General features: G+C 45.7%; 1 protein-coding gene across 1 annotated transcript; it reads right to left on the minus strand.

Moving 5' to 3' along the window:
• Window positions 1-368: 368 nt before the first annotated feature.
• On the minus strand, window positions 369-27,744 carry LOC142568591 (sodium/nucleoside cotransporter 1-like). Its single transcript, XM_075678470.1, has 8 exons — window positions 27,395-27,744; window positions 21,527-21,668; window positions 19,064-19,246; window positions 17,933-18,094; window positions 11,508-11,633; window positions 5,440-5,567; window positions 1,377-1,548; window positions 369-416 (listed from the first exon to the last, which is right to left on the minus strand). Exons 1-8 carry the CDS (start codon window positions 27,742-27,744, stop codon window positions 369-371), a joined length of 1,311 nt encoding a protein of 436 aa, XP_075534585.1.
• Window positions 27,745-27,845: the final 101 nt, after the last annotated feature.

Here is a 27,845-nt window from a genome sequence, read left to right on the forward strand (position 1 = left end):
ATTGAGTCACATTATGCACAGTAACTTTTGCGCACAAGTACTAAAAACAGCGTAAGCATGAAAAAACGAGAAAAACGAAGTTGAAAGTTTATAACCATGCTGAGTACTATAGCATGTTATCAATTTGCGTGAAATTCTACCAAAGTGCAAACCATTCTTTCCAGCAGAAGTGCAGGCCTCAAGCTCTCCTGCTGCGCAGGTGGTAGACTCAGAACCATTGCGAGCCAGCCTTTCATTGCTACACCACAATGACGAGATTTAGCTCCAGCTGTCTGTGTTCCAGGGATTATTTTGGTTCTCCCCTGATCTTCTCTGATTGCTCAGAGCGATCAACACGCGCGCAGGAAGGAGGTCCAACTCCTACCTCATCAAAGCCCTTGTGGCCTTTGGTGAACCACGGCTGTAGAAGTGGCCAGCTGCGCAAGATTGCGTGAAGAAAATTTTGTTCTAGGGCACAGGAACCAAATCTTGTTTTTGAGAGACTAGGCCGCATTTTATGATATGTCACGAATACAAGAAAACAACAGCTTTCACTTGTATAGCCTCTCATATGCGAAAAGCAGAGGCTTCGCCTCAGCGCTGGTGAGCAGTGGAGATTGAAGCTGGAGCCGATTCAGCCACTGCTGGTGCTCGCTTGTGGTTACACCAAGAAAGCTCACCATCTGGACCAAACTTTTGGTTGTTACCGTCATCAGTAATGCACAGAAAACTGAGGCCCCTACAGCTACCATTCCTCGGTTATATACAGGCTCATTTTGCGCAGTTTTCTGGTGGAATTGTTTGTTGGATAATTGATCGTTGGAGGACGTTGGCTTATTGAAGCAGAATTTGGCAGTCAAAATCCGAAAAATAATTTAAAGAAAATTAATTATTCGAACCGCATGTCCCCTTAAGTCTCTTGCATGTGTGACACGGCTGTTCGGTAGATGTAACACACGGAGCCTTTCGACTGTTGCAATTCAGTACATAATTTAGGTATGCTTACTAAAGCTTTCTCAATGTTTGAGCAGCTGCTCAAGCAACACACATTCGAGCTGGTGCCTCTGTCGTAGAACCGTCTTTGTGGACCACCGAGTTATATTATTGTGTATTCATAACTTCACAGGGACACAGGTCAGGGTTAGTGCCTCAGCCGAATACGTGCACACCTACACTTTCGGAATGCAATAACTGCGAAAAAACCTCAAACACTATCACGGCCTATAATTAGGTATGCAGATTGCAAATGAGATGTACATTCGGCATTTCTGTGCAAAGCATATACACGAAATGCAGCTCTCAACTCTGGGGTGCATGCTTAGACGGCCAAGCATTTGAGGCTTTTTTGCAGAGTCTTTCGCATTCGTTCGGGCCTCTGTAGATATATTTGTGCATGCCTGCACATCGACGACGTGCCATCCGACCGTCTCGGTAGCCTGGACCAGCGCGGAGTTGAGTAGGTCCAGGAAGGCGATGATGCCAAGCAGGTTGACGCACATCAGCGCCAGCACGCGTACGTTGTTGCGAATGGCGTAGAGCGACGCCTCGAGCCAGTTCTTCTCCTGTCGGCTGCGCTTGGAACAGCATGCGCTGGCATTCACTGCGAGCTCGTGTGAACTTAGTTATGGGAACATACGGCAACGACAAGCAGGCCTTCCGGGGTTACGCAGTGAAATCTAAAAATCTACTGCTCGAGCAATTTAGAGATGATGTGGTGCCACTAATGAACTTAAGGGACAGTGAAACTTTAGCTGCGCCTCCCTTTTTTTTTTCAATTCAAACAGTCGAGGTATGAACCTGGAGGCGGGGTTTTGTGGCTTGTGAGAATAAAGTGAGATGAGGTGAATGGATGGGATGAAAGGCAAAATGAAGAAAAAATAATGTGGTGAGTGGAGTGACCAAGGGGCAGCGAAGGGCTTGATTTTTTTTTTTATATATACCAACAGACAATGATGTGAGGGAAAGCATACAGGGGGAAGATGAACTGTTATTTTAACTGAAGTGCAGAAATATTCAAGAAAAGGGTAATGTTAGTTGACGAAAAGACAACTTTGCGCAGGTGGGTTCCGAACCCGAGCTTTCCACCGGTAACCACCGGTGGTTATGTTATTGGCTGAGTTTATACTTCCGTCGTCGGGACACTTATGTGCTCGAAAAAAAAAAAAAAGACACACACGCAAGGCGGCAAACCTCATCAAACCGCAATGGCGTGCTGCTGAACACGAGGTCGCGGGTTCGATACCGGAATATGCGAATGGGCGTACGGTTTGGTAATCCATACTGGATAGCAAACCGACGACGAGTCGTCTAGTCTTCTTGCTTGCGCTGTTCTATTCACTTCTATACCGCGCTGGGGCGGCCACATTCGTATGGGTGACGTAATGCAAAAACGCTCGTGTATTTACATATGTAGGTGGTCGTTAAATACAGCCTCGTGTGGTCAAAATTGTTAGGAAGCCCGACAGTACGGCGTCTGTCATAGGCCGCACGTTGCAATGGGACGTTAAACCGCTCTTACGATTGGCGTTTAATGCCCATTCCTAATAACAAGATTGTCCAAAGACTCTGCCATGCCTTATCGGAAAGCGCAAGGTAGCGCCCAAATTTCTACGGGAGACTCGGGCGGTTCCAGGTCTGGCTGTAGCTGTAACAGCGATTACCAGCCCCTTGGTGTGCGTGCGGGAAAAAGGGGAGGCACTCCTTCCGCGAACTGTGATAACTCACAACGTTTCCACCACCCCGGGGAGCTCGACGATTCGGAGAGACAACTGGACCCGCGGGTTACCGCCAGCGGAGGCAAGAACGTGCAATTTTGCCTAAAAGAGAAAGCAACCGCCAATCACCGACCGCACTGAGCACATGCCACGTGACGTTGGCGTCAACAAACGCCCGCCTATGATTTTGGCGCGCCTACTTAAGCCACCCCGCAATGTATCTTTTTGTAGTATCTTCTTTTCTACTTTGTTACGATGGAATAAACAGTGCGAAATTTCGCACTAGTGATCATCTCGCGCCTGCCTGGTAGCGATGGTCTACCCGACGCCTGGGGCCTGCCGACAACGCCACGCTACCGAGAACTAACGCCGGTCGAGGTTCAAGTAAATGGCGTCGCAACACCGCATAATTTTATTTCACCTTGAAGCCACAAGGGGCATACCTTGATGGCGTAACAGCTTCTCGAATGCTTCGGAAGACCCACTAGACGGGACGCGAGTTTAGTATAATAAGGCAACTGCAGGAGTGTTCAAGCGTGTGTTGGCAATCTTTTGAGCGTTTATGCGTTTGAGCGAATGAGCGTTTATGTGTGGCTATTGCTTCGGTACTTCTATTTCGAACGATCAACGTGATAATGATAATAATCATTGGGGTTCAACATCTCAAAGATGCATGGTGAGTTTAATGAAGGACGCCGTTGCGGTGGAGATACCTCTTAATTTGGAACACATGGGCACTTTATCGCGCACCCGAAACCGGCTACGCGAGTGTTTTTTAATCCCCCCCCCCCCTTTCCATCGGATTGCGGCCGTCAAAGGCTAGAATTGAACCAGCAACATGTTCTCACTATCAGAACGAGCACAGCCGCTGAGCAACCTGAGGGTTCGTTTTTAAGTGTATGGTCAGCGGTTTCTTTCTATATGTTATTCTTGTTCTTCGTATTGCGCTGTGCCGGGAAAAAAATAGCTTTGCTGTTGCATTCCGATCAAAGACATCCGCCTCCCTCCGCCAATACAACATATATGAATGTGAGAATACGTTCTCATTAAGACGAAACCAGTTAAAGCGAATTTTCGAAAGCGAGAAGCAATGCGTAAATATGTGCTTGCTTCCACTTAGAATTAGTTCCAAGCAAATTTCGCTTAACACGAACCTCTGATTCGGTTAGGCCGAGCTTTCGCAGTCGCCACTGAACCTTCCTATTTGGCTCAGTGAGAGGCCAGGACCGGCAGACATGGAGGCAGCGACTATGCTATAGCTACACGAAAAAAGAAGGGTGTTTACTAAGGACACGAACAGCTGCGCCAGCGTCAACTATAATGTGGGAAAGTGCCGCTCTCCACAACAGAAAATAAAAATCAGAAGGTTTTTGAGGTGTCTACCTAACGTTAATTATTTTGAGGTCTCCGGACAGTACGTAAATATACAGCAAAGATATAAGCAAGCATATGCTGATGTAGCGGAGCCATACGAGCCTTTTAATGGCGTAAACCTGTGATCAGAAAGAGGCTATACAGTCCCTGGCCGTCTAAAATGGCGGAAGGCGGACGCAGAAGCGCTGGGCTTCTGCATTTGCACGGCAGGCAGCGTGGCTGCATGGCACAAATGTGAATGCGGCATGTTTTACCGCTGAATTTGAACTCTCTGAACGAGACAAACTCTGCTACCTGCGTACTTAATTTGCGCTACGACTGACGTAGTATTCGGCGCGAGCAGCCAAGAAAAAGTAATTGCTTCATTTCACGATCTGCCTGAGAACGCTTGCCGGTTGCAAGAGCATTGCACCAACCCTAGGCGGGTTCAGTGGAAATGCCAACCTAGGAGAGCTGATAATGTCTGCATGGTAAGTTAAAATATTTTGTAGCGTAGCTTACCATGGCAATAAGAGGTCAGCGAAAATAAAGGGCGTAACGTTATTCTGTTCTGTCTCCTTCTTCACCGCTGTACTGGCTTTCTCTGTTTTGAATCGCTTTTTGGGCTCTTTTTTTTTCTGTATTGTACTTTGGAGGGGGTGGGGGTTCGGGAGGGAGGGAGAGAATTGTGTTTGTCCTGAAACCACAGCGTGTTACGAGGGACGCTTTAATGCAGAGGTGCGGATTAATTCTGACCACTTGGGGTTCTTTAACGTGCAATCGAAGCAACACGGTAAGCGAGCGTTCTTCCCATCTGTCTGCACCGGCCGCCGCTAGGCAAACAAACCTGCGAGCTCGTGCTCCGCAGTTTCGTATCGTTAATAACACGGCTTACTCGCATTAGGCCCACAAATACTCCATACTAAATTGTAGCATTACAAACCACTTTCCGTGGATATCAATTCAGCTCTTATAGCCTTAAGCTTACCGGTGCAAGGCTTCGTGTGGGCATGCTGTCTTTGCCGCTCGTAGCACACACACACACACACACACACACACAAAAGTGAAGAATAAGCACGCCGAGGGGGTGCAACCTTGCTTGATGCGGCAATAGAGATATTCAGAGCATTGCATAACGCCCGTTAGACAAGGCAGGCATTCAAAGAACAAATGCACAAGCTCAGTTCGTAGCTTTCTTTTTTTTTTTTTTTCGCTTGGAGCTCACGGCGGCGTTCAACGCAAGTGTGATAGTCCGCAAATGTGGCGACGTTTTTTTCAGCTGAACTGACTTGTCAAATTAATTCCAGCGCGGGTCATTTTCTGCCCCTCTTTCACTGAGACAGGAAAGGCAGAATGCGACTTTTCGTGAAAAAGTTGCTCGACGCCCTCTCACATTTTCATTCTGAGGAGGAACTCGAAGGATCTGTCCGGGTGCTCGATTTCTGGCAGAAGCATCTTGGAGGTGACCAGCACTGCGGGCGCCGACATAACGCACGCGCTGATGAGGGATGCCACGTCCACCTGTATGAGCCAAACGAAAGATAAGGCGAGACGAACCGAGGAAAACCGATAATTATGACACAACACATTTGCGGGAGTCTCTCGTTCTCGCAATGACTGGAGGATGCGAGCAAATGCAAGTTCCGGGGCAAACGCGCAAGGTGAAGGAAGCTTCACGCAAGTTGGAAATACTCATCCGCCGAAAATTTCTGCGTAGCTGCGGCCTACTTTCGGGTGTATGTGGCCACTTTCCCTTTCACAGGAAGGCGCGTCTCCAAAGGCCATTTCAAAAGTGAGCAGCGAACACCGCACGGAGATGAACTTTATCACTAAATTATGGGGTTTTACGTGCCGAAACCAAGATCTGATTAGGAGGCACGCCGTAGTGGAGGACTCCGGAAATTTCGACCACCTGGGGCTCTTTAACGTGCAGCTAAATCTAAGCACACGGGTGTTTTCGCATTTCGCCCCCGTCGAAATGCGGCCACCGTGGCCGGGATTCGATCCCGCGACCTCGTGCTCAGCAGCCCAACACCATAGCCACTGGGCAATCACGGCGGGTGAGATGGAATTCACCTTGGCTTTAAGCCGACATGTATAAATAATTCCGGTTAGCGTCTAGCAAGGTGTGTTGTGTTAGCAATGGTGAACTGTGTGCGGTTTGTGGAAGCGTTGCGTGAGAAGAGTGTGGTTGTAGGCCAGTCGGTGAATAATGATTTATTATTATTATTCGTTTTGAAAACATATATACATTTGACATGATTATTGGAAAGTTACCGCAAAGAACACCCGCGTGTTCCTTGCGGTAACTTCGAAAATCAATTTACGAACCCGAGGTAATCGCTATAAATTGGCGTCCGAAGGGATTTTTATTCTTGCTTTTCCTGCTGAAGCGAACAAATATCCTTGTAGTTTGAATCTGCTGCTACCAATCTGCTACCAACAGGGTCTGGGCGGCAACTTCCAATTTTGTTTGGAGTAGGACTGTAGCGCGTACAGACGAGAACGCAAGAAGGCACACGAAAGGCACGGACGCGGTGCTAACTTCCCTATTTCCGAGTAGCATGCCTTTCTTATACATCATCAGCGAACATGTAATAAATCAACGTAATAAATAAATAAATATATATATATATACATACACACACACACACACATATATATATATATATATATATATATATATATATATATATTCGCGCCAGGTATAGCATAAAAGAATAATCACGACGTACGTGGAAACGCGTTCTTTTTTACTGTCAAACGTTTCGACTGGTGGGCCAGCCTTTGTCAGAGTGGCATGTAGCAAGACATATTTGCAGCCTTTTTTAAACATTTATAAAACGTTGCGACGCATGCGCAAAATTATGCTGCAGTAAGTGGAAAGCGTTATCGATTGAACATACACAAATCGCGAACATCCACAATGCGCGAGGTGACGATGCGCACGACGCCCACCATAAGAGCCTCAATGCGTGTAAAGCAGAATTGTGATACGAGTTGCGCACCGTGTCAATTACGCATTGCCATCATATTATGCGCCCACGGCAAAAAAGACAAGTGAACAAAACTATATATAGGACGGGGTACTATACTAAGATGGTTACCAGTGCGCTCCGTACACTGTAAAATAATTTAAACCCTTAAAGGTGAAAAAGGGTGTAAATGTGTCTATAACTCACGCACTTATAAGGTGTGATTTATATAACTGACACCCCAAGGGTGTAATTTATGGACACATTTACACCCTTTTTCACTTTTAAGGGTGTAAATTATTTTACAGTGTAAGCAACCAGAAACGCACTGAATGCGCCAAAGTAAAATAAGACTTAAGTAACGGAGGTAGCGAATGCGCTTGCGCGTTCGTTTATACCCTTGCCTTGATTGTACGTTTATACGTTGTCTTGACTGCCAATACCGTTGCCCTGATTTTGTCAAAGGAGTGACCAGGCATCGTGATATGTTTTGATAGGGGGCAATCTTGGAAGTGTCTTGGCGTGAGACTTGCGGTTATTAAATCGCCTTCTAAACGACGTTTCTGTTTGGCCAATCTGTTGCATGTCACAGGTATCGCATTCCAGCACGTATGCTACGTCGGGACTGTTACACTTTCAACTGCCCCTCTTTTTTACCTGGAAGCCTGCAGTGGACGAGCTGGTGATGATTTGCGTCGTTACCACGCGCGCACACACCTTGCATCGCGAATTCCCGCGAGGAGCGCAGCCATCGTGTTTACGGACCGCGAGCTTTGAAGGTGAAAGGATATCGCTGAGGTTTCTGTACGCGACCCTCGGCCGTTCTGGAAGAATATTTTAGGCGTTCGCTTTGTGTTAGGATGTTGTGGTGTCGTTTCGATATAGCAGCTATTTTTGGTTCTGACGCAGAGTAAGTCAAAACGAGATTAGCCTTGGATGTATTGGGAGACATCGGATTGGCGTTAACATCGACCCGGTTGAGTTGCATGGTCTGCGCGCTTTAAGCGTCATTAACCATTCCCGGTGGGTATTTCCGTTGAATTCTTGGGCAGTTTGAAAGGAAATCATCGAGGCTGGAGTGTATTCTTTTAAACCGATGTTCCTGGCTGTGAGCTATTCCCGTCTTGCTATGTCGGACGTGACTTAATGGAAAAGTAAGCTTTGGTGCCTGTCGGTTGGTTCGCGGAAAAGCTTTTTGGAGAGCCTTCATTGACAGGTTATGACAGTAACGTCAAGGAAGTTTAGAGCTATTAATGAGTAATGAATAGCGAAGGTAATGGACGGATGGGCACCATTAAGAATGTTAATGAAGCTTAAAAGACCTGCCTCCCCATGTGGCCAAATCATGAAAATGTCGTTTATGAAAGGCTTATAGACGAATGCCTTTAAAGGCGAGTTCAGAAAATTATCTTCCTCAATGCCCATGAATATATTAGCGTTGTTTGGACATATACCTATAGTACCCATAGAAGTTCCATTAATTTGGACTTAGTGTGAGTTATAGAATTCTAAATTGTTTAACCAGGACAAGCTTCATGAGAATACCAATAGCTTCACCGTCAATAGGCTTGTCAAAATTACATTCCCCATAGACCTTTCATTAGAGCGGAAATGCCATCGCTGTGTGGTATCTTTGCGTACAGAGACGAGACATCAAGTGTCACCAGAATGCTACCGTCTGGAACACTCACGTCCAAAATGTGTTTCTTAAAATGATTTGTGTCCTTTATTAATGCAGGAAAAGTGGGCGGAATTTTATTTATGAGACAATCCGTATACCTACCCAGATATATTCAGTTACGGTAACTATGGCAGAGATAATGGGGCGTTCTGGGTTGTTAAATTTATGTATCTTAGGCAGGAGATAAAATCTGCCTGCTACTGGACTTAGTGGAATTAGTGAAAGGTTTGTCGGTTCATCTATTCTTTCTCCCTTTTTTATCAGTAGCGTGAATGTGTCTTGAAATTTTACTATGAACTCATTTGTAGGATCGGACGGGAGCGGTTTGTAGAAGGTATGGTTCTGACAGTTGCCTTTCAGCTTCGCTTATATAGTCACTTAGATTAAGAATAAGAATAGCGCCTCCTTTATCAGCAGGCTTAATTAAAAACGAAGTAAATTGATATATATATATATATATATATATATATATATATATATATATATAAAACGAAGCCCTCTTGCAGAGAGAAGATAATGCTGGCACTCTGATGATTCCTGCTCATGTGCACATATTTGAATTATTTCTTTGCCAATGCAATACACAGTCTGCTAACGCATGCATCACCAAACCTGGCGAACCAGTCTGATTCTATAATCAGGCGACTTAAGCTGCACCTGTAAGTCCCTAGAATGATCGTACCTTCAATACGGGGACTACAGCTACATTTGAGGCAATGCAAGAGACAGAACACCGTCTGGCGGCTTTCTTTTTTACTTTGTTACTGTGTTCACGCAGTCTATTGATCAGACATCTCCCTGTATGGCCTATGTAGCTTTTTCCGCAGCCTAGTGAAATGCGATATATGACGCCTGTACGACATTCGATATACGTGTTACTGTGCTGTTTTCTGTCACATATTGCTTTTGCGACTTTTCCTGGATTTCTTTTCCGGCAGACGACACCTAGTTTGTTCGGCGCAGAAAAGACCACATTGATGTCTGCTTGCTGGCCTGTTTTCTTTAGGTTATGCGAAAGACAGTGAATACACAGGACCATACAGCAACATTTTCCTTGTCAATGTTGGCACCCCCTTCCGCTGCAGACACGCCTTCCCTCTGATGTGCCTGTTTGAGCAGGCCTTTTTGCAACGGATACCAGGACATGTCTTGGATATCCAGCCTCGCGAAGGCATGTGGCCTGCAATCGTGCATTAAATGTGGTCATGATTTTTGTAATGCGTTTTTGAAGCACGTACTTGCTATCACCCTTTTCGGCAGATTAGAATGGGATGAATGGAACTGTAGAAGAAACTTATTAGAAGAGGCTTACTAGCGTCATAGTCGGATACAACTTAAGTCTGCACTGAAGCCCCGCCCATGCCCTCATAACCACCAGCCACTGTTCCACCGCGAGGGTGCAAATAGTTCGTACGTTAAACTTTCCCTGTTACCTAAATAAGGCGGTAACCACAAAAATAAAATTATAAGCGTGTAATTTTATACGGTTCTCACTCGTCTATTATAGTAGAACGGTGAAAGCCTAATTCTTTAGTGAACTTAAATAAAACGCTTGCTTCGCTGCAACTATTTATTGTCAAGTTCCACTTCAGTTGGCAGTGAAAGTTCATGAGTAAGACGGTGTCCGCAGTGAAGTTAACTGTATACCGCGAACTTTTGAAGAGAGAAATGTTCAGACTCCATACACTTTGTTCATGTCTGTTGCACACCTCATCGCTTCCGCCGATGAAAAGATTCTTCAAGAACAGCAGACGCTCAGGAGGTATCAAGTACGACGCCGTTTGGAAATGGTAGCATGACGACGATATTGTTTACTTCTGTGATTGGCTGGCGGAGTAACAACCCCGCGCGCTCCCTGTGTCTTGCTTGCCAACTGTTGTTCTTTTTTAAGTTGTATACTACTATAGGATCATATGACCTGCGAGTGTGATTGCCATTAAAGATGAAGTTTATATCTAGGAACCTCGTCGTTCCGTCAAGAAACATTTCGCAGGTTAGTTCAAGTGGACAAAGGCAGTCGCGTACAATATTAAAAACACCAGCACATTCATTCGGAATGTGCTGATGCTGTTATGTTATTCGGTTACGTGCAGTCAAGTATACTTGACTCCCCATAACGCTGTTTAGCCCTACAGGGCCAAGACATAATTGACGTACCTAAAAATTTTAAAAATAGTTGCCCCTTCAATAGGCAAGTTCAGGCAAGAGTGTCAAAATCTGCGAAATAAATGTTGCTAAGAGCAGATGCTAGGCACGGCCCTATACGTCCCTACCCCGACCCTATCCGCGTCTTTGTCTTCCCTGTGCCTTCTTACGTCCTCCCCTGTGTCACCAGGACATACGTCATGCGGACGTGCTACAAAAGTATTCCAAGATGCCATACCAACAAGCCCGCATTGCAGCACTAACTGGTTCGAAAGCCCCCAGCGGCAGCTTCAAACAGGGCCGTCATGTGACTGCGGAACACCAAGATTTCCGGAGCAAAAGGAAAGAAGCTTATGTCCGCGTTAAGGTCCATAAATGCGGGCTAGCGCACTGCACCCACAAAGTACAGCGCTCCGGGTCGACAACGTGGAAGGGAGCTCGGGTGGGTTGCCTTCACGCGTAGCATGCATCGCAAACATCCGTCTGTCCACTTCTGCAGGATGAGTGCCCGAAAGCTTATCCTCAAGACAACCACCTTGAAGATCAGCCTTTTCTGGGCGCTCAATAGACAGCGTGTTCGCACTACAGCGAGATGCACGTATACATATATATATATATATATGCGGAACAGCCGCTATTCGACGATGTCTCAGTGCGCACCTCGTAGCTGACGAGGGCCGCGAATGTGGCTGCAGATAGGCTGCCGAAGCCCGACGCCATGGCCGTGTGCAGCTGGGACAGCGTCATGTCGCCCACGTACCCGCGCAGGATCCACGGCAGGTCGTTCTGCGCCGAGCAAAGCCCGTGTCAACTCTCTGAGAGAAGTTCGTGCAAGACGAAAAGAAAAGAGTGCAACTGCAACGCCGCATGCGTGTCAGCGCTGTCGAAAAATGCGCGCCTGAGTTCGTATTCACTATAGTTGAAACCGAATGCCTTGACGACCGACGGATTCGAGAATACCTTTCTTCACATGCACGAGAGCTTGTTGCTGAGCGAGTTGGTTGAGATCAGCGCTTGAACTGTCGTTTCTTACTCTCCCTCCTAAGTCTTCATTTTCCTTTTGGGGAAACAATCTATTCATTACTTCATATGCATGTTCCTTCATCGCAACAATCCAAGGAATTGCACCCAGCAGTCATGTTCCCTTGCGGAAGTGTTCGGCCTTGTTGGTAAGACGCACTGAAGAGCGCAATAAAGGACGCGGACAAGACGGGGGGCTCGTGTATGTGTCCGCATGCTTGTCCGTGTTCTTTACTGCGTTTCAACTTTATTGAGCGTGTTCCTATGGCGTGTACAAGCGCCATCGCCTTATTAAGACAACTGGAATATATATATATATATATATATATATGCGTGTGTGCGTGTGTGTGTGTAAGCTTTCAGCTGGACAGGTAAATTACATCTCCGATATGACAACGAAGTTCACTCATACTGTGAGCAGAGAGGCTTGATAAGCCAGCAAACACACTAAAAGGAAAACATTGATGGCGCACTCGTCCATTGACGCCGTTAATGCGATTGTGCATCTTTCTTACGATAGGTATATGTAATTGCTAGTGGATGTGCTTTATAGATTACGGCGATTAATATGATGATTATTGTATCCCCACGCGATCCGTGAATCGCGTAACCTTATGGGCACATCAGCTGGAACACGAAGTGGCAATCTCGCTGGCACCCACAATGCCGACGCAGTATACATCTTATTTTAATCACTGCACCTCTTGGTGCAAAAAAAAAAAAGAAAAATTGGCAAAAATCGAAAATTTTCAGGAAACGGAGCTGTTAAGTTTACAACTCCAACTCAGCAACCAAAAATGATACCACAATTCTGTGAATTGCATCTAATAGTACATCTAAAGCGGGCAAAATTGATGTGTTACTCATAAATCTGAAAAAATTTGGTAATATGGAAATACAGCTTTTGCAGAACCCTTGTACACAGCGTAACCCACGTAAGATACAAGTTGGCAAACCAAATTTGTCCGTTTTGACCGTTATAATAGATGCCGCTTACAGAACCACGATATCTGTTCTTGACGCAGAGCTATTAGTTTGTAAACGTCGTGCTTCTATTTCTTTTTTTCAAACCTTCGAATTTTTGAACATTTTTTTAACAAAACGCAGTCCCTAAATCGAAATTACGCTTCCAACAGTCACTAGAAATGAACTTTCTCTCTCAAATGCAACCAATTTCATTAAAACCGGACCAGCGGTAATCTCAGAAAAACGTGTTTGCGTTTTACATCTATTTGAATAGGCCGCGTTGGAGTTGAGCCCGAGTTAAAGCTTCCTCTTAAGCTGAGCGATCAGCTCCCACAGTCGGCAAGTCGTCTTTTTTTTTTTTTTTAGAAATGGGCGAATAATAAATTCTTCTCATACGAATTGAATATGAATAGTAAGTATCAAATATTGAGTGGAATATCGAATAGTCAAACGCAGACGCATGTACATACAGCAGAAATATTTATTTCGGATTAATTAGCTATCAAGCGTGTACTGACTACCGAAAAAATAGACAGCTATCACGTAATAAAAATCAGTTTTAAACACAATGTTGCTAATTGTTATTAAAAAGCTGCACAAATAGGCTTTTAATACGAAGTCATGAAGTCGAGTGTTTGACGAAAACTCGTGTGGACGAAATCATTCATAGTCAGGGGCAAAATGGACGCTGACGTACCCCAAACATAAATCATGATGTTTCGATCGGCACACGTACGGAAGCCTTGTTCACAAAGAAAGGAAAGGGAATCGGAGGATGATTTATGTACGCGTACATAATCATTTTCCAATTTTCTTTAATTTCTTTGCGAACAAGGCTCCCGTACGTGTGCTGAAACATCATTATTTAGGTTCGCTGTACGCCAGCGTCCATTTTACCTATAGGCTTTCAACATCTATAAAGCCTGGCTGTAAACAAGTTTTTCTAGAATGAATGGCTGTTGTATGACTACTTTCCAAAAACTCTTAACACGTGGTTGCCGAAAAGAAACGGAAGTGGTGGAAAAAAAATCTGCTTAGAGGGACTGACAACCAATTTTCATGATACTCATATTTTTTTAGTGCAATGGAAAGCTTACCGGTCAGAGTGTCTAATCATGAAGTGCTAACGCGGAAAACACCGTGGAACATTTTTATCAGAATTTTTCGATCTGCAGTGAGGATGTATTCGTTTACTGAGAGTATACTGAAAACGGGGATAGGTGAGCGTAATAGCGATTTACGCCGGCATTGGTGGGGATGCAGACGACAAGTGTGGCCGTATAGCTGTGATAAAGTATGATTTTGTTTATCAAGTCGATGTTCCTGCGATTCATGTTTTACGAATTGTTAAATGATTTCTGCGAAAATAGCTACGTGTTTTCGTGGTTTCCTGTTCAAACTACTTTGGTATTTAACCAATCGGATTGAAAACGAAACGACGCCTTCACACGTGATACGGAGTTCAACGTGTTGCCGTAAGCACGCGTGCGTTTCTGATTTCCGAAGCACAGAATAATGCGCGAGTGTCTAATAATATACCAACTGCAATTTCAAGCAATAATTTTTATGTACTTAATAACAGTCGACTTAATTCGTACAGTAATCTCATGGAATGCATCCGAAGTACCAAGATTTCACCACCAGGTCACGCCTCGTGCTGGTTATTGAGATTTTCTTTGCCATTTTAAAATTATATTTACTACTTAAATCGCGAAGGAGCGTGCTGGATCCTTATCATTATAAATCACGGTCATTTCATTTCCATCAAAGTCTCACAACACATTCTGGCCAGTTGTTAGTTCCTTTAAGGAAATGGGTGCCGTAAATACATGTAATAGGAGTGCAAGGAAAAAAAAATCCCTGGCTGTAGCCTCAAAAATAAAACTGACACATGAAACACTAAATGACAGACTACAAACAATACTCACTGGCTATCATGTAGGCTACCGCCGCGAAACTGAAAAGAAAATTTGCATCGCCCGTTTTGTTTCTGCATTGTTTTTAAAAGCTTTGGCGCTCTTTCACTTCTGATAATTTGTTTATAGATAACTTGGTTTATAGCATAGGAGAACAGTGTCAAAATTTTAGCAGGTTCATTTAAAATATTCGAAAATGCTGAATAGTTTATTTTCGAATACGAAAATGAATAGATAGTATGTATTATTTGATTCGTATTCGAAGCTTCTAATATTCTCCCACCCTTAGTCTTTTTTCTACTTTAATTTTATGTTTCCTTAGTAGTAACTAGAAACTTATCGGAAATTTGACCTGTAATCATAATTAAGTCAACATTCCAGTTAATTAAACAGGTAATTTCGCGCTATGATTCATTTCGCATCATTGTCTATCCTCTTCGTATGGTTACTAATCTTCAGTCATTGATTATTTAGCTTGCACAAGTGCACTTCACAGTCAGGAAATGTTGTTAATTAAAAATACATATCACGCAAGAACCCTTCCCTGGAGAAGCTCGCTACAGCAATACCAATAAATCACGGCCCGGAAACACAAAGGTGCTCACAGAGCCGGATTCAAAGAGCAGTCTGGAACAGCCTTTCCTACCACATCGCTGCTGTCACCAACTCACCTGCCTTCATGTAGGAAATAGCAGTATTTTGTAAACGTCTTAATTTATTGTGTTGCCACCCCTTATGCAACACTTTGCAATGGGTCTTTAAGGAAATAAAGTGAGAACGGAAGAATACGTGAGAAACATAAAACGAAAGGCGCCGGCCAATTGTTATAGCGAACAACTTGAGCTCCGGTCAGAGAATACTACGTCAAACTTGGTAACAAAATCCTTGCGAATCGGACCCTTAATTCGCAGGGTTGGAACCAGGAGGTATGTTGTCGGACTCACACGACTCTGCTCAGTCAGACGCAGATCCACCCGGAGCTCACTCGGACAAAGACTTCGTGAGTCTGGCTCTCAGTGGGCTCCAGTGGACGCCAGTGGTTGGGAGTCCGAACATGGAGCGAGCCCGAAAGAGCAATCGGATGTGTGAGTTTGGCTTGGTGAATCAAAGTGAGTCCGAGTGACTTCTTTAGGGTGTAAATCCGACTTAGTGAGTACGAAGGGAGCATGAGTGAGCGTGAGTGAGTCGAAATCCTTATGAGTGAGTTCCAGTGAAGATTAACTTTCGTGGAGCCTTGATCAAGTCCATCTGACCCACGCGTGATTTCAAGTCTTTCTTGAGTTCATGATACTACGTACATGCTAGGCAGAATTACTGAGCTCGACGTCGCGCTTCAATGACGGGGGTGAAATGCAAAAACGCTCTTGTACTTTGACTTAGGTATACGTTAAAGAAGCCCAGAGGTGCAAAAAAATTCCTGAGTGTCCGTGAGGTAGAGCTCGTATGCACCCTGCTGCATCTATGTGTCTCCACGACCGGTGTCGACTGGAACAATGAGAGCCTATGTTAGAAAATGTGACAAATGGAAGGAAATTGAATTTTACGTGCATATAAGGTGCCAGGTTATCCAGTGAATTGTGCTGATGCTGCAGCTATGTACTGATCACGAAACATATTAAGGCAACAACATTTTTACGCTAGTTAAAGGAACAATAAAAATAAACGCACGTGCCAAGTTCGTTTACATTGACGAAATATGCTACAAAAACACTTTTTAATTTGTGGCAATAAGACATTTGACCAGAAAAATTAAGGTGAAACTTTCATTATTTCTTTTATTTTCGCACTGGCACACTATACATGTGACGTCACGGATTTCAAAGTATATTTGTCTAATTTTTGTCGCTCCGTGAAATTTTTTTAGACCTGCTAAGTTCAGTCCTTGGTTCTTTCTGAATTCACCGTAGTCCACCTTTACTGATACTAAGCACGAGGTCGCGGAATTGAATCCCGGCCACGGCGGCCGCATTTCGATGGGGGCGAAATGTGAAAACACCCGTGTACTTAGATTTAGGTGCACGTTAAAGAACCCCAGGTGGGCCAAATTTCCAGAGTCCCCCACTACGGTGTGCCTCATAATCAGAAAATGGTTTTGGCACGTCAAACCCCATAATTTTTCGTCTTTACTGATAAAGATTTTACTATGCCCGAGCGGAGACTGACAATATCGATGACGTAATGGCGAGCTGGCGTGAGAAAATCGAGCAGGCGTCGCCACCAGCCTCCTCTTCCAGTCATTTCTCTCCTCACGGTCAGAGTGGCATTTTCGTCACTGTAAAAATGAAATTTACTTAGCTCTGCGTAATGGCATGGCGCTGCAGTGCGGCCAATGCAAATCGCAAATCGTGACAACATTACACAACACTGTTAATCGAGCAAATAGCCCTACGGTGAGCTGATAATTATCAGTCCGCGTGAGTTGTGACCCTGTGTTACAGGAATTTCAGTCAACTGACTGACTCTGCAAAAAGGAGTGAACCTGTGACTTTATGAGTCTGAGTATAGCCTTAACCTATGATTTCGTGAACGCGAGTGAGCCCGAAGCAGTGATAGTCCATAAGCCCGTTAATCTGGCTCAGCCAGGATGAACCTAATCTCGGTCAGCTTGAGTCCGAGTTAGCTCGGTTGAATCGTGCCTATGATGAGTAAAGCTGAACCCCTGAGCACGCTAAGCTGAAATATATTTCGTCAGTGTGTCGGAGCGAGTGATATCCGTTTGCGGACCCATGCACCCGTGGGTGACCAACTGCAATTGCCTCCGTTCTTGCTCCGTTTCTGTTACGTATAGCTTGTACGACGGAAAAAAAAAAGAAAAATAACCGCTCACATGTCAACACATCTCCTTGTTGTAATCACGGATTTGAAAGAGACAAAAAGCTAGAACGCTTCATCTTTTGTCTTAGTTTGATGAGTACTTATATATTCTTACCAATGACTCGGTGCCTACGGTGCCTACAAGGCTACAGGGAGCCTCGGGAATGGCAGAGTGCGTTGTCTGGCTAGCAAGGCGCTTGTGGTACGGAAATAAAAATGCAGTGCAGCAAAGTAAGACCAACGTATATTTACACGAACAAAGACGAGCACTGTGCCGCTGCCCCAGATTCCCAAGACTGCGTCACTTGTTCGGTATAGGCTGGACCTGGTGCTCCCCATGAGTCGTGCGAGAAAGCCCGCGATGCCCACCTGTGCGGCGACGATGTTTGTGGCGACGCAGAGGGCGTCGCACGGCGACACGCCAGTACTCCAGCGCAGCGAGGTGGCAACGGACAGAATGGCTTTGCGCAGACAGCCGTAGAAGGCGACCAGGGACATCAGGAAGGAGAAGAACACGGTCATGGTCATGACCTGCGCGACGCGTGAGCAATCCGCCCGTATACACTATATAAAGGGCCTGGCCACGCGCGAGCGTTTACATCAGCGCCGCTCAAAAGGAATCCGGCCATTGACCGAGAAAAAAAAGTCGCAAGATCTTTCACGCGTACATATAGTACCTCTTCCATCAAAACAGACAGCTCTGTCAAGCTTGTCCCCTGAATAATTAAAGGTCACACGTTTTCTAGACATCTTTTTTTTTTTTTTTTTTTTTTCACCCGCCGTGGTTGCTCAGTGGCTATGGTGTTGGGCTGCTGAGCACGAGGTCGCGGGATCGAATCCCGGCCACGGCGGCCGCATTTCGATGGGGGCGAAATGCGAAAACACCCGTGTGCTTAGATTTAGGTGCACGTTAAAGAACCCCAGGTGGTCAAAATTTCCGGAGTCCTCCACTACGGCGTGCCTCATAATCAGAAAGTGGTTTTGGCACGTAAAACCCCAAATATTATTATTAGACATCTTTTCTCGAGTGACGACATTAACGCGCGAATATTTCAACACCTGAAGCTTCATTTAGCATCTTGGCAGGGAACACATGGAACGCAAGAAGCCGCAGGGACAGGAGCGAGATTAAATTATTCGTACATATATAGTGTTGTGTCTCGAGATAAGAATAAAACGCGGAGTCCCCTTCACGTACTCGTTCAGCGTGAACTTGTCAGGCAGACTTCTGGTTGCGTGGTATGAGTATTTCTTAGCGCGATCTTCTCAACAAACCAATTGAGTGCATTAGTAACGCTGACAAATACACGAAATGCACGTGCGAGGAAAAAATCATTGACCCTCACACTTCCTCGCAAGACCATATAGCGACGCACGTTAGACCAAATCGGACTAGCTTGAAACGTACGCCTGTGACCGCAGAAACGTGAATGCCCACATGCGGAGCGGCAACAGACAGGTCTCGTGCTCAACGGAGGGCCTCTTTCGGCCAGTGCTCACGTGGAAGGCGAAGACGTGTGGTTGTCGCGGCGTCGATTCACCGATGACGCCCGTGGCCGCGTGACCGAACGCGAACTGGGCGCCCACCCGCGAGAAGTTGATCACCGCCTTCAACTTCGTGCCCAGGCACGTCACCGCGCTGTGTCCCACCGACGAGCGGATCATGACGGCGCCCAGCGCGAACTGTATCAGAATGCCGGACAGCACCACGTGCCAAGAAATCTGGACAGGACACGGTCGCCACTCTCGTAGCCTCTGGTTGATTCGCAAGACCAAACAACTCGGCAACACATTCGCATTAAAAAAATACAACAAGAAGAGAGTCGTCCCTCTTGCCCGCGTGAATAAATGTCAGTGCATATACGAAAGAGCGCGAATGCAGCCGTCGCTCTTTCAACTTGGTTCAACTATTACTATACCAATCGCTTCCGCCTCAACTGAATGCCTGCGGTTGCAATCATCTACTCCTCTTCCTCCGAGTCTTCTGAGTAAGCGGCTCACGTAAACTGAGTCAGCAACGCAGGGAAGTCCTAAACAAAACGCACGAATCAGGATTAATGAAACAACGGAATAGTGCAAAATATTCAGCGGATTTTTTTTTCACTTCATTTTTTCTTACTTATTTAGACATTCGGTATGTGCGACTGGGCGTGTGCCTCATTACTGCTTAATCCTCTATGAAGGGAACACAAAGTGGGCACGTGCCACTATGACGCAAAGGACGTAGAAGCCTCAAATGTATTTACATGTATATGCCAATGTGAGAAGGAATATATAAGTTGGGACATTTGCAGTGCATAAACGTAACCATTACATGGCGTTACAAGTTGTATATAATGAAAGTAATCATCATTGTATGCATCCTTGTTATGTATAGCATTTACTTTACCGTTTCACTAAACTTTCGCGTAACATGTACTCCAACACGCGTGCTAGATCTGCACAATTCTTTATGCGCACACAATCTCGCTTCTCTTTGTAAACGAGGCGACGGTTGGTGCGATCACGCTGCTTCAAAGCTACATTATATTGGGGCGCGTGTTATTGTAATTAGACATGGTCTAGGTATAATGTAGCACTATAGATTTCGCACACAACTTCTTAGAAAGAATTCTGGCGCTATAGTCCTTCAACTGCTGTGGGTACCATAATGGGTATGCGGCCTAGCCTTATCGGCTAGGTTGTAAACGCACTATCGGTGTCGGATAAGTAGACGATATTGTTCCATTTGTTCAATTCGAACAAGCGTCGCTAACACCTGTGACGACACTAGTGCAAGGTCATTTGCTTGCGTTTATCCGTGACGCCGGCCTGTTAGACACGAGATCTGTTTCGTTTGTATTTTATTGCGATAGCAATTATAGGGACACTACGGGCGAATTTCCGCCGTCGCCGTCGTTGTGATGTTCCGTATAAAACCCAACTACGATAAGGTTCCATCGCGTTTCGCGGCACCGTTTGCTGTAGGCGTGAGGAAAGAAAGGTGAGAGGGGAGAAGAATGGTGGATTTATGGGCGCCATCATCCTGCTCGCCCATTGCGGTGCGCGAAAAGGGGGGGGGGGTCTGAGCACGCGCTAAAGGGGAGAAAGGGCGGCAGGTGTGCGCGCTAGCCCGGACGCTGGTGCGCGTAGTTGGGCTGAGCACGGTCAAACGCACCCTCTTTTAGAGGTTACCTGCGGCGGGTATAAAGACATCAAGAGCCCCTATGGCTTGTGGCTTCGTGTGCGCTATGTTCTCGCCCACCTAGGGTCGGAGGTAGCGTAATCCCAAGTTTCTAATACGCGCTGACGCTAAAGGCAGCACAAAGCGTTCGCCCGGCACTGCTGCCGCCCTTCATTATATACGGCAGCGTTCTGACAGCGAGTGTCCGCGCCCATTGGGTGAGATCTGCTCATGTTTGCCTGTGCGCGCGTGACACCACGCTTGTTAATTTATTTAGTAAGCGAATGTTTGCTGCAATTTACACAGCCGATAAAACTACTAAGCTTACTACGTACAGCTGTCTAATGATTTGCTATCGCAATCGATGTTTCACCTTTTGGGCGAAACTGCGACTATTTTTTTGCCACTGTCGCTAACGCGGAATTATGGCCGGCCCTAATTTTTCATGCCAGTACCTTCTCAACAACCTGCATTGTCACAGTGTTGCTGCAACGATGATAATGACATAGCGTACTATATATGTAGCTAATGTCACCGACAGCGCATCGGATTGCGCAGCAGCGTCGCGATAAGAACAGCTTCCATTACGTACGCGCGCAAGCGCAAAGCTGTCACCTCTTTTCTCTCTCTCTCTCTCTCTTTATTTTCTTTGTTCTTTTTTTTGTTCCAGCAGGACTTGGCATGCCAATGGCGAAAGCCCAGCGCTATACAGCGAACAGTTAATCCACGAAACTGTGACACTTATGCGCCGCGCGGAACAATAATTGCGAAGAATCGAATACGGGTGGTTATACGCGCACCTTGCGCCTCTCGCACGAAAAGATGTAGCAGATGCCCACTATGGCACCGACGCCCAAGGCGGACCAGATGCGATGTATGTCCGGAAGGCTGTCCACCATGATGCAGCCAACGAGCAGGGCGTACAGCACGCACCAGAAGACCCTGCAAGCATTCGTTGGTGGCATGCCAGTGCGGAGAAGCGGTTCACTGACCTTGCTCACTTCTAGTCACGTGACCACGCCATGCGCACCCGCGCCGGCGTAGTCATCTAGTGTGCTCGCCCGAGTCCCAGTGCCCACACTGATGTGCGCCGCTTGCGCTGACTAAAGAAACTCGTTCGAGTGGTCTGACGTCACTCTCGCTTGTGTTGTCTGATCGCCCGCTCAGCTGCAGCGGCTCGCAGTGTCTTCTGAGCGGCGCTCTTGCACAAAACCAGATCTCGCTACTGCGCTACTGCGACAGGCCCGATTGACCTCCAAGTCGGATTCAGAGCGAGCGCGGTGTGTCCAAATCGGGAGGAGCTATTGGGACGACCAGTCGAGTATATATGCACGCGTTAAGTTACGACGGATGCAACAAGCCAACACCGCAATACGCCGAAAGGCCGTTTTCCAGGGGCTATAATACCGATACAGCTATCGTTGCAAAGAAGTCGGCGTTAAATTTCGCTTTCATCTTTGCTGTATACATTACTCATGCAGTCAAACACGGCGTGAGGCCGCTCTGAGATTTTGGGGGTTGCTTCATCGATCTGTAGTCTCAAAGCGACACAGAAGCTATGAGGGACATCCCAGTGCAGGGACCTGGGTTAAGTTTGACCAACTGGGGTTCGTTACCATGCACCCATGCTCGTAACACGAGCGTTCTCGTGTTCCGCCCTCATAGGAATGCGACCGACGTCGCATTCCGTCAATCAGAAATATAGATTTGATGCAAAAGCGAGTGAACTTTATTAGTGTATGTTTCAGTCGACGGACTGATAATTCACTAACAGCAGTTAGGTGCACCATGAAACAGCTGACCTTAATGACCACAGTAAAGTTACTTTCTAGCGTCGTCGGCAGTTTCTTTCGCTGCTTGTTGGTCAATAACGCGCAGTTTTACTTGCCTATACACAGTGGGCCATATTTTTACTGAACACTAAAACAAAACTGCAGACCAATCTGCGATATGCGTTCTCCCAGTTTTATCTAAAGTATTTGGGAATGCAACAAACGCTCCGTTGTGCAGACTTTTTACCAAGTATATACAATGTTATCAGTGATGCCCAGCATGGTTTCTAGAAAAGTAAATCTTGTAAAAAAGTTTTTTTTTGAACTTCAAAAACAAACTAATTAAAGACGTCCAAAAAAGAATTAGAATATGGGGCTTTACGTGCCAAAACCACTTTCTGATTATGAGGCACGCCGTAGTGGAGGACTCCGGAAATTTCGACCACCTGGGGTTCTTTAACGCGCACCTAAATCTAAGTACACGGGTGTTTTCGCATTTCGACCCCCTCGAAATGCGGCCGCCGTGACCGGGATTCGATCTCGCGACCTCAGCAGCCCAACACCATAGCCACTGAGCAACCACGACGGGTAGCGTCCAAAGCAGGCTCTGTACATTTGGGTTTGTATATCAAGGAAGGCACTTGGTTCAGTACGCCATAAAGTGCTAAGTATAAAAATAGCAAAAACGGTGTGCGTGGAGTGGTTCTGAAGCTGATGAAGGGCACTTTAACCAACCGCCATCAATGGGTTAGTATAAATAACAGTGCATCATCTTGTGCCGATATAACCAGAGGACTACCGCAGGGGTCAACATCTGGCTAGATTTATCATTTATACAAATGATTTATGTCATATATTCCACGTTCTGCCAAGCTAATAATGTATGCAGATGACACTAAGGCTATTTTTCGGCAGTAAATTCATTCATTAACCTTAAAACCAGGTAATTCATTACATAAATAAGCTACTGTGCTGCCATAGTTGAAATAAATTGCAACTAAATGCTAGTAAGACAAAAATAGATAATATTTGCTCCAGTCAACAGACCATGTAAATACATCTATTTTTTTTTCGAAGCCAGACACTTAGAGCAGGTAAAGAAGTTCTCATGAGTATGGTTGAACGGAGGTTTGGCGTGCGATAGGCACTTAGAAAAGCTGGCGATAGAACTTATTAGAATTGTTAGTTGCTTATAGAAACTCAGCAAGGTCATACCAAAGTGGTTACGAAATGCATTATATTATGCTCTGTTCACTTCTATAGCAACACGGTGCATATGGAAATGGGGTACAACCACACAAAGTAATTATCGAAAACTGATATTTCTGCAAACATCAGTTTTGCGAGCATTCGGACAAATATAATGACCTTATTAGTGACTAGAAAAATGAACGAATTTTTGAAAAATCTTCAATTCTAAAAGTAACGCAACTATACCATTTGAAACTTTTACAATGGTTTCTACAAACCAGACCTCGGTGTTTTCAGAATACATCAGGGGGTGCATATTACAATATACGTCGGCAACGCAGAAAAATACTGGCACTGACGACAAATTATGGTAAACAATATACAGAATACCAAGTACCTGCAATGCTATATATTAGCTATACACTGTCTCATAGATCTCATCTAGGTCTTATAGGTCTCATCTTACGCATTTAGTACCAACTTCAAGTCCATACACACACGCAAGTTATAAATTGAGTTTGGATAACTATATAATGGAGTGTTTTGTATTTACCTTTTCATACTTTAAGACTTTAGGTCATTTTGCCATTGTGTGATAAACATACATTTCTTCTATTTCGCGTTATGTACTGCAAGTCTGTGGTTCTATTGAGTTGTAGAAGGCAGTGTGAATGTCGCGTGTGTGAAAGTGTATTTTCTTCGAAATTATTAGAGGTGCAATATCTTATTGTTGTTATCATTGTCCTTCATCGGTCTGCATGCCAGACTGGGGCAGCAAAGGTCTTTTGTCAGGCTTTGTAGCCTTTAGCCTCTGCTCCTGTTCCTGTAACCAGGCAGGACAAATAAAATTCAATTCAATTCATACATATGGTTAGACGTACTGGTAGGTAGGTTGCATTTCGGAAATGACATATATCTGACTTTCATCGAGGGCAGATTGTGGCCATTGGCAATTTTTAGGACCTTCATCGTAGGATGGTATACATTTGTATTATATAATTATAATTTATTGTGTTTTGTTTTTTCACACGTTGTAACTGCATTCTGCATTTTAAAACTGCACTTTTTTGCTGCGTTTAGCAGTCGCATAACTTGCTTAAGTTTCATTCGACTTTGTGTTTGCCATTTTTGTAATTAGTATTACCAGCTCAACACTGACTTCTGTGTGTCAAGTTATGCACGATGATGATGATGATGATTTATTGGCATCCCCTTTGACACGGGGCAGTGACAAACAGTCACCTAGCCTGCTTGAGTTACTCAGGTGTGCTAGACGCGTGCCCTGCATTCTAGCATTTTTGTATGCATCTCTATTTTTTCTTCTCTTTCTTAAAACTCTATCTACCTTGCACCCATACCTATGCTTGTAACGGACCTGGTCGCATCAACCTCTTCCTTGCCTTTTCTTCACCAATACTCTAAACGTCTCTTGCTTATCTCGACTGCTGACGGTTGACGCTTCCATCCACTTGAAATCCAGGCGCTTCTGGAAAGTGCACGTTAGCTACGGGTCTCACTGGGCGAATTCCTTCGCATTCCATTAAGATGTGCTGAGTGGTGTCCGGATTTTCGACGCGGCATACACATGCCTCATCTAGTCGCGAATACTTGTCCCGGTATGTTCTTGTCCTTAGGCAACAAGCCCGAGCATCAAATAGCAAGATACTTCCCTTCGTGTTATCGTACAGATTCTCCTTTCTAATCTCTTTCATCTCATTCTTGTAAATCTCCATGGTATTTTTTGCTTCCATTCTTTGCATCCAATTCGCTGTCTCTGTTTCTCTCACTTTCTTTCTGGTGAATCCTGCTTGTCTATTTTCACTTTCAATTATACTAGCACTTGGTTGCCAACTTCCTGGACCTCTTCCTCCATCTGTGTCCACGCTTTTCAGATGCACATACTTGTGCGCTTTAGCCACTCATTTATTTTTATCCATGTTCCCGAGGTCTTTCTTCAAAACTAATTTTGCCCTGCGCTTCTCTTACTTCAAAGAAGGTCCAACCCATGTCACCCTGGACTGCCTCATTTGTGGCTTTGCCGTGTGCTGCCAAATCCAACCGGCCTACCGATGTTTAGTTAACTTCCAGTGCCGACGAGATATCCGACTTTTAAGCACGGGATGACCTTTTCGAACGTTAGCGCTGGCACAATGACTACTTTCCAGATTCCACGCGCTACCTCATACTGTGTCCCCAAAGTGTTCTGCGTTTCATTATTGCTGCATTCCGCTTGCCCTTTATTTTCAGATTATCTTGGCGGACGTTTGGGTAAGTCTTTTCTTCGTTTATGTATACGCCGAGATATTTGTATTGCTTGACTATGGGTATGATTTGCTGTTGAATTGACACCCCGTAATTACTCGTCTCTTCATTAAGGATCATAATTCCCGATTTCTCTGTGCTAAACTTCAGAACTTAAGACCTACATTTGTCGCTGCATTTCCACACATACCCGCAAGTCTCTTTAAATACCTTGCACTGACCTCTGTAAATCACTTGCATCAGTCCGGGGACCTTCCGTTGCAGCATTGGTCCATCACGCATGTAGGATAAACGAAACCCTAAGTCACTGCTTTCCAGTCGTTTTTCTCTGTCCTTAACGTAAAGCGCGAACAATAATGTAGACAGAGGGCATCCTTGCTTCAATCCTTGGCGAATTTCCACCACTACATTACATTTTCGACCTTCCCATACAACTTGTACTCGGTTGTCTCTATTTTATCTCCCTCAGCAGCTCCGCGCTTTGGATTAGGAGGTGCCCCTGGCGGCACGTTTTACCTTGGGACCTCCTATAGCACATGAAATTATGTATTTATCACAGTTATATCTTAGAAATAATAAACTTCGCAAACTTCGCTTCCCGATTAAAAAAATGCATGGCGCCCTGACTCCTTTTATGAAACCCGCACTAATTTTCCTGATTTAATCGCATGCTACGCACACGTTAACACAGAGCGCTCTGTTCACGCTGTAGTGGGAGACAGGAAACGCGTGAACGCAGAAGCTGATTTTTTTTTTTTTTTTTGTGGCAGGAAATAAATGATAGGCCACTTCGCGCACTTACGGGATGTTTTCATCAAGCTGAGCATTATCGAAGTTGAATGCTATTCAGGCGACGAAGCCGCGCAACGCTTCAAGTGCACCTCTTAATTGCAGTTAGGCCCGGAAGCTGAACCATGACATATATAGGAGACTTTCTGCCATATTCGGCGACGTGAATATTTGAAGTAAACAGATTACCAGTTGCATGGGCTTATTCCTGTCGCAAGAAGGTTCTTCGTGTCTTCACGCTGAGTCAGAAAACGCGTGGACACAGAAACTTGTTATTTATTTGTGGCAGGAAATGAAGGATAGGCCACTTCGTGCACTTAGCGTGTGTTTTCATTAAACTGAGCAGCAACAGTAGCAGAAGTAACAACCCCACGTACATTCAGTCGCAGTGGAACGTTCGAACAAATCGAATATCAGAGGATCAAATCGACGCAGAAATATTCGAAATTTCGAACATTCGCATTATCGGTTTCTCCAGTTCGACGAATTGTAACGGGGTTTCGTACGCCGAACGACCCATCAGCCTATAGCTTCGTTCGTATACTTTCGTCTCTCGGTGCCTAAAGCCGTGCGCCGTTTAGTGCGCCTATACCGGAACATCACGAACCTGGAATTTCGACCAGAAATACTCCCCGGGCAGGAGAAGTCACTCACACGGCACACCCTTGTTCGGCGGCCTGGTCCAGCGCATGGTCGATCCTGGCACCGCGCTTGCGGTAAAGACTACCCACGAGCCGCGCCACCTGCAGCAGCGCCCAGGCCGAGCACACGGTGAGCGCCACCAGCGCCTGGAACCGGGGCTCCGAGCACCAGTCGTCCGACGCGTGCCACGACAGGCGCACCGCGCAGCACAGGTACGCGGTGTAGAGCGCCACCGGGCACAGCCACAGGCGCGGTCTCACGCGACCGCGGTACGCCAGGTACCAGCGCGGCGGGCGGCCCGCGGCGGCAGCCTCTCGGACCGCGGCGCCCTCGTCGGGGTTCAAGGGGGACGTGTGCGGCATCTCCCGCAACGTCTCCTCCGGAGCGGGACTGGTGGTCTGCCGCAGGTGAAGAACAGAGCGGCGCGCTGGTGAAGCAGCCAGGCCGCGAGTGAACGAGACAG

The sequence above is a fragment of the Dermacentor variabilis genome, unplaced genomic scaffold, assembly GCF_050947875.1.
Source record: "Dermacentor variabilis isolate Ectoservices unplaced genomic scaffold, ASM5094787v1 scaffold_22, whole genome shotgun sequence".
Classification (NCBI taxonomy): domain Eukaryota; kingdom Metazoa; phylum Arthropoda; class Arachnida; order Ixodida; family Ixodidae; genus Dermacentor; species Dermacentor variabilis.

Bases quoted from the DNA above. Each gene is read 5' to 3' on its own strand.
- LOC142568591 (XM_075678470.1), bottom strand. From the start codon at position 27,744: ATGCCGCACACGTCCCCCTTGAACCCCGACGAGGGCGCCGCGGTCCGA. The intron at 1,549-5,439 runs GTGAGAGGGCGT...TTCCAAGCGCAG, and splicing joins TTCCTCCTCAGAATGAAAAT to CCGACAGGAGAAGAACTGGC. The intron at 417-1,376 runs GCATGCACAAAT...AATCTTGCGCAG, and splicing joins GGCACGTCGTCGATGTGCAG to CTGGCCACTTCTACAGCCGT.